The sequence below is a fragment of the Pongo pygmaeus genome, chromosome 2 (genome assembly GCF_028885625.2).
Source record: "Pongo pygmaeus isolate AG05252 chromosome 2, NHGRI_mPonPyg2-v2.0_pri, whole genome shotgun sequence".
NCBI lineage: Eukaryota > Metazoa > Chordata > Mammalia > Primates > Hominidae > Pongo > Pongo pygmaeus.
The window spans coordinates 138,826,389-138,840,827 of record NC_085930.1 but is presented as its reverse complement, the minus strand read 5'-3'; the positions used below and the strand labels follow the sequence as shown (position 1 = coordinate 138,840,827).

The following is a 14,439-nucleotide window of genomic DNA, read 5'->3' as shown; positions in this document are numbered from 1 at the left end:
CCACTTGTCCTTGCTCACATAACTAGAAAGTTGCAAAGACAGGATTAAAAAACAGATCTTCTGGCTTTCAAAACCCATGCTGTTTCCTTTGAACAACATGGCAAGATGTTCCTTTCTACCCACAAGAACTCCATCCAGCCTTCAATCCCTTCCCCTAGGAAGTCTCCCCAGGTTCTCCAGTGATGCCGGGCACTCCTTGCCCTCCCATACACCCAGCGTATTCTGGGTTATACTGTAGTGAGCTGGCATGGTTGGAATCTTGGGTTCTAACACAGCTTCTTACCTTTTATCTTACCCTCCACTGCTGAGCACAGAGTCTGAAGAATACTTCCTGAAAAATCCTGCAGGATATTGAAGTTTTCGGTGTTGAAGAGAAACTTCTCAAATGGCTCACTGGCTATTTTTTGCAACTCTTGGACATCCTGGACATTGACCCCTACCACATACACAACAACTCCATCTTCTTTCAATCGGTCAGCCACCTCCTGGACCTCATCATTTGACTCCCCGTCAGTCACCAGGATAACTATCTGAGGAACTCTGTCCTTGGCCCGACTGCCGGACTCCTCAGTCAAATAGTTGGTCCTGATAAACTCCAGGGCGCTCCCTGTGTTTGTGCCTCCTGTGCGGTATGGCAGATTCTGGATCTGCTCCAAGACCATGCTCTTCAGAGGGTGCTGGTTCAGCTGGAAGGCTGGGTAGATGTTGTCATTATACTGGGCAAGTCCCACTCGGACATGGTCACTGCTGATGTCAAGCCCCAAGATGACAGAGTAAAGGAAGTTCTTGACTTTCTGGAAGTTTTGGGGTCCGATGCTAGTTGAACTGTCTACTAGAAACACAATGTCTGCCAGGGCTGCTTCTCTGCAAGCTGTAAGAGAGACGGCAAAAGGGATTGGATTACTGGATCTTCACTCAAAATGCTTTGAACCATTGAACCAATGGTTCAAGCTGCTTGGAACCAATGCAGAAAAGAAGAATAATGGCAGGCAGCCTATACTTAGTGGTCCTCAGACACTACCCTCACCCCAAATGACAGTGTACTCAGAGCAATAACATTAACATCCCCCCATACCTTTCCTTCTCTCTGCTCCATCACCTTCTGAGATTTCAGACCTGCTCTACCGATACTTCCAACCTTGAAATTCACTTAGAAAATCCCTTAAATTTTATTAAGAAGAAAAGCACTCTGTAAATTAAGCAACATGCTAAGAAAGGGAATGTCTTCTTCCCAGTCAGAAAAAGCCATCAGCCTCCTATCTTTTGACAAACAAACCTCATATCTAGGAGTGTGCTGGCACCAGCTGGTCAGAAAGCTGGAATATATCCCATGTTCCTTGACACACCTTATTGCAGCTCTATCATTTAATAGCTCTGTGACCTGTTTATCACTCACCTCTTTGAGACAATTTTCCTCTCTGCAGCACTGAAATCTTTACACCAACCCTCATACCTCGCAAGGTTGTTTTGAGGATAAAATAAGATAATCTACTGTAGCAGACAATGTCATGCTCTGCTCAGTCCTTTTGGATTTCTTTTTTACCATTCTATGCACTGCTCTTTGGAAAACTACCCTCCAGCTAGTGAAACTACTTTTCTCACAATATTTAAAAGCCCAGATCCTTGCTTGACCCAGATTCAGGGTCAAGACAACTTTGAGGCATAATGTACACCAAGTTCCCCTGCAGGATCAGGCTAAAACCCTTTACAGAATTTTTGCCTGAAATCACAACCTTCCTTACTTTTCTCTACTTCTCTATCCTGAATACCCAACATCCTTACTGACCATTGCCCCGGGAGCTCTTCCTTAGCAAATCATGTATATCCAAATTCTTGTTTCAGGCTCTGCTCCCCAGGAATACAACCTAACAGCCCTGCTCTAGTGGAATGGGTCTGCTCTAAAAGATCTGGGATCAAGTCCCTAGTTCTGCAATCCACTTGTGGTAACTTTGGCTTCAGTTTTCTTATCTGAAAAATGCAAACAATAATGCTAATTACCCTATGTATCTAACAAAGTTGAGATGATCAGTCAGATGAGCAATGTAAATAAGCTTTGAAAACTATACAACGCCAGGCAAATAGTAGCTACTATTACTATGAATGTAAAACCTCTTTGTAAACCTTGAAGTGCTGTACAAAAGGAAGATATATAATACTTATTTGCCCATACAAATGCAATACTACCACCACACAGCTGCTTCATCAATGGGTCAAAAGTTTTAGCACTTCTTCCAATTAACATACCTTATACAGAAATACCAAAATAATGAATAAATCATGAAGAGTCTGTCCTCTTGTGGGTTTTGATGGAGCCCACAAGCATTCTTGTCTTTCTCTACTCAAAGTTGTATGCTTTATTATGGAGTTTAGTAATTCATTTATAAAGAATTTTCACCATTTTATGCCCTATCACCAATAGAAGCACAAAGTTGATGACAGGCATATCAGCATCACAGGTTATGACAAGTAATAACAGGTAATGCTTATGAGTACCTCTGGTTGGCCAGGTATGGTGCCAAGTACTTTACTTGCACAATTTTGTTTAATGTTTTTAACAACTCTCTGAGGCAAGTACTATCATCCTAGGAAGAAAATTTAGATTCAGAGAGGTAAAGTAAGTTGTCTAAGATTGCCCTTTCTCTACTTTGTAAGATTTGAATGCAGATCTGTATTTTCCCTAAATTAACAATCTTAACCAGTATATTAAACCAACAGGCTTGCAGTTAAATTAGCAAACATCCTAGGGGAACTACTGCCCCTCTCCCTTCCCGTCCTTCATCCAGGCAACATGAGTAAGTTAACCTAGGAATAATAATGTCATTCTAGAAACAAATAAATCTTCATTCAAAAATGGACTTATACTACATCAGTATATAGAACCAGCATAAGGCCCAAAGGATTTATAAAAAGAGCTGATGAGGCTTTGGTCAGTGATTGAAGAGGAGCATAGGATTGGCTTCATGAAATTTTAATTTTAAAATTAAAAGATGCACACATATGAAAAATAAGAAGGATGAGCAGAGGGATGAATAAGAGATCAAGCTTTGAGTTTCATGACTTCCAGATCAGAAATTAAAAAGAAAAAGCCTTCATACCTGGAGAGACGTGGTCAACATGTGGAGCTGCCTTTGCCAACGTATCACAGAGTTCCTGCCGCAGCTTCTGGGCAAGATTGCTCAGACCAGAGAAGTTAGGAACAAAGGAGGTAAAATTCTCCTGAGGACTACTGGCAATTTCCTTGAGCTCTGCCCAAACTGCATCTCTGACACCAACAGCATAAAGCAGGATGCCTGCCCTCCTCAATGCCTCCGCAGGTCCATGGACATTGTCCTCAACTGGCCCACTGCTGATCACCATGGCAATCTGAGGTACCCCTTGGCTTGCCCGGCTCCCTGATGCTTCCTGGAAGTGGTGGTCTAGAATGAACTTCAGGGCCAGGCCCATCTTCTTGCTCCCAGGCTTAAATTGAAACTGCCGAATATGTCTCAACACATCACCTTTGCGGTGGTAGGTGGAAAGCAAGAACTCTGAATGGGGCACATCACTATACTGGGCCAGACCCACACGGATGGTCTCACTGCTGACATTGAAGCCGTTTACCAGAATGTACAAGAAGTTCCGCACACTGCGCGCATGTTGGGAGTTGATGTTGGTGTCCACCAGAAACACAACATCTCCCAGAGAGGCCTCCCTGCAGACTAAGAAAGAGAGTCACTTTCAGATAAAACATAACAAATGACAGTTACTGGCTGGAATCCCATCTCTTCAGACTCAGTGCCTTTACTCCTCACAGATCTGCCTACACAGCATGCAGCCTAGACACACCATCATCTTCCCTTGTATTCCCATGGCTACCATCTTCCCCTTCTCACCTGCCACTCTCTGTTCCATTCTAATAGACATTTGGCCCTTCAGTTAGATCACCCACCCTGCTTTCCATTCATCCCTTGACCTAAGTAAAAGAACCCAGTTTTCTACCAGTAGTGGATGCTGTTGGTACCCACCTAGATCGCCTTTACTGGTTGGCACACCTATCCCCCAGCTGCTTCAAGTGCTACCTGTGACTTTCTCCAGAGTCCTAACCTTGGCTGAAGGGAGCGGCCTCAATTGGAGACACCTGGGAAGTTACACCACTACCATCACCCTGGGTGGCCAATGTCTAATTGACATGGAGATACAAATGCCTGGCACACTTGCCTTCAGTGAAACAACCCTGCAGTGTTATTTAGACTCCATCACCACCTCTCATGACTCAGGCCAAGGCTTGACTATACCTATTGTCTTCATCCCCTACTCTAACCCACTTCTCTTACTTCCTTACAGATTTTTTTCCTAAAGAGTACTTTCTCAAAATAATGCACTCAAATTCCTGTCCCAAACTCTGCTTCCAGAGAACCTGACCTAAGACATCAGCTTTCCAGCTTTGACTTCTGTACTCCCTGGCCACCACCAGCCCCTTTTAGTTTGATCGTTGGCATTCCTATACGTGTGGTTCGCATGTGTCTTTTGGCTCCCTGAATTCAAGCTGCACTATGCAGCTACTTCTCCCCAACCCCAGCTACAAGCCTGGAAACCACCATCTCAACAGTGGCCAGGCCCATTGGTACCCCACCTGGGCCCATCCTGGCCTCCAGCATGGAAAAGATCAGACATCAAGTGGCTGCAGGACTGGAGCAAATTTTGGTAAATTCTCATAGGATCATGTTCTTTTATATTTGTAACGTAACATTCATGATTGTGCTTATTTAATTAATGGCAATTTCCCCAACTAGACTGTGAGCTCCATGAGAACAGATAACCATGTATTTTGTTTGTTTGTTCACCACATGAGCATCTAGCATAGAGCAGATACCCAAAAATATTGAGGAAGGAAAGAATAGAGGAAAAGAGAGAAAAGAAAGAGACAGAACTTATAAGGATGGAAATCTTGAACATTAATGAAAACAAATAATGGAATTAAAATTTTAGTGCTAGAAATAATTATATGAGACTGTAGCTGCTAGACATGTGGCAACTGAGCATGTGAAATGTAGCTAGTATAACAGAAACTGAACTTCATCTTTTACTGAATTTTGATTTATTTTAATTCAGAGAGTCACATGCAGCTAGTGGCCCCTGTATTGGACAGCACAAGTATAAAATAAGGAGTCCAATTCAGCTATCTCAAAGAGAAGGAAAATAAGACCTGGAAAGGCAAAGTAACTCAAGTAAATCTGTTCAAAGAGCCAGAATTAGGACCCGGGTCTCCTGATATCTAGTCCATACCCTGAACTGCCATGAAGATTAAATTAGAAATCCATATTACAGAAAGGCAAAGACCAAGTGAGAGTCTAGACAGAGAGGGCTTGGGGAGGTTGGTATAATCCAGGGACACTTAATCCACTTGTCACTTCTGGAGTCCTGGGTCCCACCTCTCAGAAGTTTGCATAACATTGGTCATAAAGCCAAGTGGAATTTGATCACGGAAAAGGCAGACAATAAATGAACCTCAGGTCCTTTAAGCTTTATTTCCCTTCAACACTCCAAAGTGCAGTCTTACTGGGAGAAGAGAATTCAATGGCTGTTCCAGGGATGGCTGACTGGCTTGTCCCCTTAACATCTCTTTCAGGGGTGATCAAATGCAAACCACGAAGTGTTCCTCTGATCTTTCAAATCAGAGGAAACCACACAGCTGTAGAATATTTTCGAGGCAAGTAAGTTTCAGTTCTATCATATGCAACTTGAGAGATGTATTACATTTTCATAGACTGTCACTTTCTTAACCCCGCCACTAGCTCTTTGAATGTTTTAGAAGGTGTTTGAAACATGAAAAGACTGTCACAGCTTCTGTTCACAAGTGAAGGGAGCCAGAGCCAAAAGGAAAACTGAGAGAGCTTCATGTTTTTTTTTCCCCCAACAAATAACAGCCTGTGTAATTATATTTGAATATTTAAACCTCAATATTGTCTCACTGGCACTTCAGGCTACTCAAATAATCTTCTTCTGATGAGACTTTCATCTTGGAAAGTCCCAACAATCTATTAAAATAACTGCAAAAAATTGCAGATGTGTCACTAGCACTCAGTGAAGCGATCCATCTTGTGATGATAATTACTCCTCAGAACAGCTCTGCCAAAGAGAAAAGGCAGAATGCAGAACAGACTCCTGTTTACAAAAGCGTTTGAGAAACTGGTGATACATTTCAGAGTATGGAACTTTTTAATATCTATTTTTTTGTCATTTGGGGTTAAGTACTGAAAAAACAAGTGCCCACCATTCACTATAAGCTTCCAGATTCTGACTAAATTCTCCTTCAATGAATAGATTCCCTCTTATTAATTATGAAGCTTCTGTAATATTTCCTTTTAAGACAGTCACTACCACTAGATGGTTTTCAGCTTAAAGAAACCCAGGTATTACCAATCCTCTGTGACTTGATGAAGCCAAAACCAGCTTCAAGGAGGATGATCCCCCAAAATATCTTCCAAGTCTCCATTCTAGATGTGGACCTAGAGAAAAGAAGAAACCTTGTAATTAAAAATGTGCCTTCATGCACTTAAATTATACCTCATGAAGTTGATTTTTTTTAAAGCATAAGGATGTCTTTCCCCACATCAACATAGACTTTATCAAAATAAAGAGGGAAATGTTCCCACATTGTTTCAATTGTGCAAGGAAAATGGTCTTGCTGACACAACTCGGGAAGAATTTTGTAAACACCCAGAGTGTACACCTCAGACTTCACTATTTAAAGTTGTCCAGAGGTGGCTATAAAAGGAGAAAGCATACAGGACATGGCATAGAACTTCCATTTCACACACTGCATTCATTTGGTGGTCATAAACATTTCTGAATGATTTTTTTTGTATATTTATGCAAGAGTGGAATGACCTGATAAATAGTTGTGGTATGCTAAAATATTCAAGTATCTCAGGAGCACATCTGCCTGGTCAAATAAGCCTAGTTTGAAAATACCTCATACATTCTCAAAAAAAAAAAAAAAAAAAGCAGAACATCAGACCTCCCTCCCCAAAGCTTAGATCCATTTCCAAAGGGGTCCATGGAAATTGTCTACTCTCAATTCCGTTTCTAATTTTTTTTACTCTAAGAAAGTCCATTTATTTAAAAATAAGAACATAATAATCCCATTGAATGAGAGGTTCCAAGTGGAACAGGGAATACCTCATCTTTATATTCTTGGCCAGCCAATCTCATAGCTGCCTTCAGCAGAATGTATGTGGTTAAAAAGCAAGGACTCTTGGAGATAGACTGCCTGGGCTTGAGTCTTCGATCAACTATTTAATAGTGGATCTTAGGCAAATTGCTTCACTGTTCTCTGCCTCGGTTTCCCCATTTGTAAAATAGGGGCAATAATAGCACCTACCTTATAGTGTTATCAGGATTGAGTTCATTATTATAAAACACTTTACCCATTCCTGGCATGCAGAAAGCACTCTTTAGGTGTTTGTTAAATAAAATAAACTTTCTTGGAGCCCCAATATGTAAAAGTTCAAAAGAATTCTTCCATGTCTTTGCTATTGTGAATAGTTAAAGCACATTCTTAAACAAACCAAAGAGTTTAAGCAAGAATCTCTAGCATGTCTAAATCACTTCCTAGTCTTGGGTTCTTTAAATAGAATATTGTGTGGAAGTGATCATCACAACACCCAGGAATAGCAGACACCCAACAGCTGCATTTCTCTTTCCAGAAAGTGTTAAGTGCAAACACCCCAACTCCCTAAAAACACATCTCGACTGTTCATGCTCAACTTACTCCTTAAGAGGGATTCAAAAATTTGAGATAACCATATTTATTTTATTTACTTTATTATTTACACCAACAGAAAATACTGGGAGAAGTCTTGACTTTAAAGGAAGCCCATAGGTCTTGATTCTGGTTTGAGCTTGGCTATTTGCTCTGCAGACTTGAGCAAGCTGTTTCACCTTTCAGGTTTTATGTGATGAGTCTAGAGGGCTTAGCACTGATTTGAGCCAACTACTATATTGACCATTATATTACAAACATGATCCAGGGAATTAGTCCAGTGTTTTTCCAGGAAATATATGTGCTATAATTAGATTTCTCTGTTCCTCAGTTTCTACATAACTTCCCACTAGTGCCTCCTCCCAGAGGTGTATAAGTAACTAAAGGAAAGATACTTTAAGACTTTAGATATCCTATCCTTCAATAAACTTTTACCCAAGGGTGAAAAACATGCATGAATCTTAAAGAATAGATTGCCCTAGTGAATTAAGAACTGTATGAGGGTAAAGAGCTTGAGAGTCTGAAGGTGTGAAAAATGATCCAAAATAAATTAATGGTTCATCAACATGATCATCATCATCATCAATGCAATAAAATATTACACTTCCAATTTTGAAGCACTTGAGTTAATAAAGTTATTGGAAAAACAAAACCTTTAAGTAAAGGTTTTATTGTGTAAAACCTAAATATAGATATTATGTCTACATTTTCATTTTCCATTATGTCCCAATTATTACTATTCATGCAATTAGTCATAAAAAATAAGTATTTTTAGCTAATTGTAAATAAAGCACTAGAGCTGTTTATGAAATTCTAGTGGGAAAGTCAAAATGATAAACATTTATAAACGGTTGTAAACATTTTACAGCTGTGAATGTCTGTGTTATATCAATGAAGAGTTAAGTGTCTATATATTAGAGTTTTAATATCTACATGATATGTACTATTTCATTAAGATGTTTATATCTTAAGCTGCTGAAGAGATTTTGCATTTGAACACATGGGGCTCTTTACGGAGGCAAGAAATAAAGCCATTAGATGAAATGGAATTAGATAGGGATAGCATAGAATACTGATTCTTTCTGGAAATACCTTTAATAGTTTTGCAATAGAAAAGATTTCTCTCAAAAACATATTGCTCAAATAGTTAACCAACTCAAACAGTCTATTTTTTAAGATTCATTTATTCAGTTTAAAAATTACTTTGCAACTACCATAGTAACAATTGGCTCAGGAAGAATCATCAGAGATTGCTAAAACCATTGGGTAAAAGTTTGTTACACAACAGAATATGAATATATTTTCAAAGTATCTTCTGAAAAATTACTTAGAAATTACAAAGGGCAAAAAAGAACCATTACGATGGGGAAGCCTGATAGGCATGACTTAACCAAGTGATCAATTACATCAATAATAACAGGATAAACCAACATTATCACCTCCTGATACTATGCATGAGAAAACTTAACATCACTTACATAGTATTTCTCCTTAAAATCCATGACCTAAATGTGATAATGAGAAAACAATCACATAAACCAAAACTTGAGGACAGTCTAAAAAATAACTGGCCTGTGTGTCTCAAAAATATTAATGTCATGAAAGACAAAGCAAAGGAATTGATTCAGATTATAGGAGTCCAAAGAGACATGACATATAAAGGCAATTCATGATCTTGGTTTGGAGGAAAAAAATGCTATAAAAGCCATTGAATGAGACAGTAGATAAAATGTTAATATGGGCAGAATATTATATAATAATACTGTATCAAAGTCATGGTGAAACCCGGTTTCTACAAAAAAATACAAAAAATATTAGCTGGGCATGATGGTGCATGCCTGTAGTCCCGGCTACTCGGGAGGCTGAGGTGAGAGAATCGCTTGAGCCCAGGAGGTTGAGGCTGCAGTAATCGCGCCACTGCACTCCAGCCTGAGCAACAGAGTGAGACCCTGTCTCAAAAAAAAAAATACTGTATCAATGTTAAATTTAATAACTTTGATTATTGTGTTGTAGTCATGTAAGAGAATGACCTTCTTATTTAAAAATACACACTGATGCATTGTGGAGCAAAGGGCCTTACTATCAGCAACTTACTCTCAAATGCTCAGCAAAATTATAATGATTCATAGAGAGAGAAATAAAGCATTGCAATACATCTGCAACTTTTTACTGAGTGTTTATTGTTTGCCAGACAAAACTTCAGGCCCTAGAAATAACAGACTAAAAGAAACCGTTCTTTTCCTCAGAGAACTAGTGGAGAGAGAGATGGAAAAATTGTAATATTGTGGGATGAGCAAAATAATATAGAAAGCTACAACAAAAAACCAAACACCGCATATTCTCACTCATAGGTGGGAATTGAACAATGAGAACACATGGACACAGGAAGGGGAACATCACACTTCGGGGACTGTTGTGGGGTGGGGGGAGGGGGGAGGGATAGCATTGGGAGATATACCTAATGCTAGATGACGAGTTGGTGGGTGCAGCGCACCAGCATGGCACATGTATACATATGTAACTTACCTGCACGTTGCGCACATGTACCATAGAGCCTAAAGTATAATAATAATGATAATAATAATAATAATAATAATAAAAGAAAAGATTACACAGAAAAAAAATAAAAAATGTCAAAAAAAAAAAAAAAAAAAAGAAAGCTATACAAAGTGCTGAGGAACACGGTGGGTGAGCACCTGTCTTCACCTGGGTGAAGAGTTTACAGAGCAGATGATTCCAGAGTGAAGACTTGAAGGATGAGTAGAAATTTGCAAGTGAGAATGTGAAGAAAGTGTGTTCCAGGAAGAAGAACAGCATGTACATGCAAGGACACTGGAGAGGTACTAGACACTCCAAACACAGCCTGCCACACATTCAGGAGCTCAGGTTTAGGAGTGCTGGGGATGTGGTTAGGCCTTCATTAGAGCTCATGCACCTGTGCTGTGCAAGCTCTTAAGGCTTGATAAGTCTCATAGAGATCTTAGGTTTTCTGAAATGACTGAACTTAAAAGGTGGGATAGAAGAGGGGACCTGAGCAGAATTCCTCAGTCTTCAAAAACAAACCTCCTTAACTTCATTTAATTAAATTAGCAATGCTTTACATACCAGTCTCCTTCAAGGTTTTTGTTTGTCCTCTGTGGAATGCTCAACTATAAAATACGAAGATTCCATCTCTAATGTTCTATGCCAGTAACTCTTAAACTTCAGCATTGCATCAGAGTTACCTAGAGGACCTGTTAAAACCCAGTTTGTTGGACCCTACCTTCAGAGTTTCTGATTTTGTAAGTGTAGTGTGAACCCTTAGAATCTGCCTGCTGAGCTGGTCTGGGGAACCATATTTCAAGAACCATTCTTTAGGCCGGGCATGATGGCTCATGACTATAATCCTAGCACTTTGGGAGACCAAGGCAGGAGGAGTGCCTGAGCCCAGGAGCTGGAAACCAGCCTGGGAAAAATAAAAAGACCCTGTCTCTACAAAAATAAAAATAAAAATAAGCCTGGTATGTTGGTGTGTGCCTGTTGTCCCAGGTTCTCAGGAGGCAAAGGTGGGAGAATTGACTGAGTCCAGAAGTCGAGGCTGCGACAAGCCATGATCATGGCACTCCAGCCTGGGTGACAGAGAGGGAAGGGAAGGGGAAGGGGAAGGGAGAAAGAGAGAAAGAGAGAGAGAGAGAAAGAAAGAGAGAAAGAAAGGAAAGGAAAAGAAAAGAAAAGGAAAGAAAAGAAACTAGTCTTCCATGCATTTAGCATGCAGTGGTTCCTGCTCAAGCAAGTGTCTGCCCCACTTGCTTTCAATAGCCTCTTTAATTCCCTATGGAGAAAATTAAGTGTCTATTATCAAGTAAGTGAGAAAAGAGAAGAGATTATTGATTTTAAAATGTTTTTTAAATTACTGAGGTAAGCAGAAGCTTCAAAATATTTGGATGAAATACTCAATGCAAATACGCAAAATTAATTTAACACATTTTTTCCATTTTCTTTCTATTTATTCTCTGAAATCCAGAGCTGTGCTCTCTCTTTTCTTTCTGTTCACTTTAACAGGGTTATTACAATAACTGGATTTTTGGCTTTCTAATGAGATAGTCTTACAGTGTGCCACGTCTGGGCAGGAAGCTCCAGAAGGCAAACAATTGAGAAACATGAACCGATTCTTCTGTACACTTCACGTTAAACTCTACATAACATGTTTGACAGTAAAAAAAATAAAAATAAAAAACTAAAGTTTAGCCTTAATTTATTGCATAAACATTAACATTTGCTTTGTGTGCTCATTCACAAATCTTAAAATGGCTCAGATAAATCTATAACTTTGTTGTAAAATATTTGAGGGAGGCTATGTCAAACACTTCAATGACAATGTGTCAGTAGGCTCAGAAAAAATAACAAGATGCAGAATCTTGGAGCTTTCCTCCAGAGAAGGGTAAAGATTACAATGCCAGAGTTCAGCGGAGCTCTGTGCAAAGCAATAAATGGCTGTTGATGGCTATGATACTCCCATCAGCTGTGGAAATTAGTAGATTGGCACACAATTAATTTGTGAGGCACTTAAAATTTTGGAACACTACACTAAGAAAATAAGAGAAAAGACCAAATAAATAAAATGAGAATTGAAAGTGGTGACATTACAAGAGATGCTTCAGAAATGAAAAAAATTAAAAGGAACTATTATGAACAATTATATAGCAACAAATTGGATAACCTAGAGGAAATGGATAAATGCCTAGAAAAATACAACTTACCAAGTTTGAATCAAGCAGAAATGGAAAGCTTGAACAGATTTTTTTTAAAAAAATCAAGAGATTAAAGAAGTAATTAACAACCTTCCTAAAAAGAAAAGTCTGAGGCCAGATGGATTCATGGTTGGTCTATCAGGCATTTAAAGAATTATTACCAGTACTTCTTAAACTCTATCAAAAATAGAATTAGAGGGAATACTTCCAAACATATTTTTATGAGGCCACTATCACCTTGATATCTAACTCAAAGACACCACAATTAAAAAAAACTACAGGCCAATATCTCTGATAAACATTGATGCAAAAATCCTTAATAAAATACTATCAAACCAAATTCAACAACACATCAAAGAGATTATATATCAAAACCAAGCGGAATTTATCTCTGGCTGATTTAACATACACAAATCAGTCAATAGTATCCATCACATTAACAGAACAAGAGATAATTACCACATGATTATCTCAAATGGCATTAAAAAAAATTTGACAGAGTTCAGTATCCTTTCTTGATAAGAAAAACTCTTAACAGTTTAGGTACAGAAGGAAAGTTCCTCAAATAATAATGATCATTTATTAAAAACCCACAGCTAACATTATAATCAACAAGGAACAACTGAAAGCTTTTCCACTAAGATCTGGTACAAAGCAGGATGCCTACTCTCACCACTTTTATTCAATACAGCCCTAAAAGTACTAGCAAGAGCGATTACTCAAGAAAAAGAAATAAAAGTCATCCAAACTGGAAAGGAAGAAGTAAAATTATTTCTACTTGCAGAGGGCATGTTCCTATCAGTAAAGAACCCCAAAAATTCCACACACAAAAAAATGTTAGAACTAATATACAAACTCAGTAAAGGTGATACAAAATCGACACACAAAAATCAGTTGGCCAGGCTCAGTGGCTCATGCCTGTAACACCAGCACTTAGGGAGGCCAAGGCAGGCGGATCACCTGAAGTCGGGAGTTCGAGACCAGCCTGACCAACAAGGAGAAACCTGGTCTCTACTAAAAATACAAAATTAGCCAGGCATGGTGGCTCATGCCTGTAATCCCAGCTACCCAGGAGGCTGAGGCAGGAGAATCACTTTAACCCAGAAGGCAGAGGTTGCGGTGAGCTGAGATCACACCATTGCACTCCAGTCTGGGCAACAAGAACGAAACTCCATCTCAAAAAAAAAAAAAAAAAATCAGTAGCATTTCTATATATAAAACTATGACCTAGCTGAAAAAGAAATCAAGAAAACAATCCCATTTATAATTGCATCTCAAAAATAAAATACTTAATAATAAATTTAACCAAGGAGGTAAAAGATTTGTACACTGAAAACAATAAAACATTACTGAAAGAAATTGAGGAAGGCACAAACTAAAAAAAAGATATCTCATATTCATGGATTGGAAGACTAATATTGTTAAAATGCCCATACTACTCAGAGCAATATATAGATTTAATGCAATCCCTATCAAAATTCCAATTCACAGAAATAGAAAAAATAATCCTGAAATTCACATGGAATCACACACATACCAAAAAAAAAAAAAAATACCCAAAGCAATACTAAGAAAGAAAAACAAAGTTGGAAGCATCACACTTCATGATTTAAAATATATTACAATGTCATAATAACCAAAACAGTATTGTGCTGGCATAAAAACAGAAATGAAGACCAACGGAACAGAATAGCGAGAACCCAGAAATAAATCCAAACATATATGGTAAACTAATTTTCAACAAGGGTGCCAAGAGGACACTATGGGTAAAAAATACTCTCTTTAATAAATGGTGCTAGGAAAACTGTATTTCTACATACAAAATAGTGAAATTGAACATTTATCTTACATTATACACAAAAATCAATTCAAACTGGAAGAAAAACTTGAATGTAAACCAGAAACCATAAAACTCTTAGAAGAGAAGATAGGAGGACAGCTCTTTAACATTGGCTTTGACAATAA

At 38.6% G+C, this 14,439-nt stretch overlaps 1 protein-coding gene across 2 annotated transcripts in view; it reads right to left on the bottom strand.

Moving 5' to 3' along the window:
• Nucleotides 1-14,439, bottom strand: part of LOC129033974 (collagen alpha-4(VI) chain-like) — a 105,574-nt gene that overhangs the window by 82,880 nt on the left and 8,255 nt on the right. For both annotated transcript variants that reach the window (XM_054483242.2, XM_054483241.2), the window contains exons 2-4: nt 6,400-6,488; nt 3,096-3,698; nt 284-871 (exon numbers count right to left, since the gene is read on the bottom strand). In XM_054483242.2, the coding sequence (XP_054339217.1) occupies nt 284-871; nt 3,096-3,698; nt 6,400-6,475 (1,267 nt within the window). In that variant the 5' untranslated portion in view covers nt 6,476-6,488. The remainder of the gene's footprint in view (nt 1-283; nt 872-3,095; nt 3,699-6,399; nt 6,489-14,439) is intronic.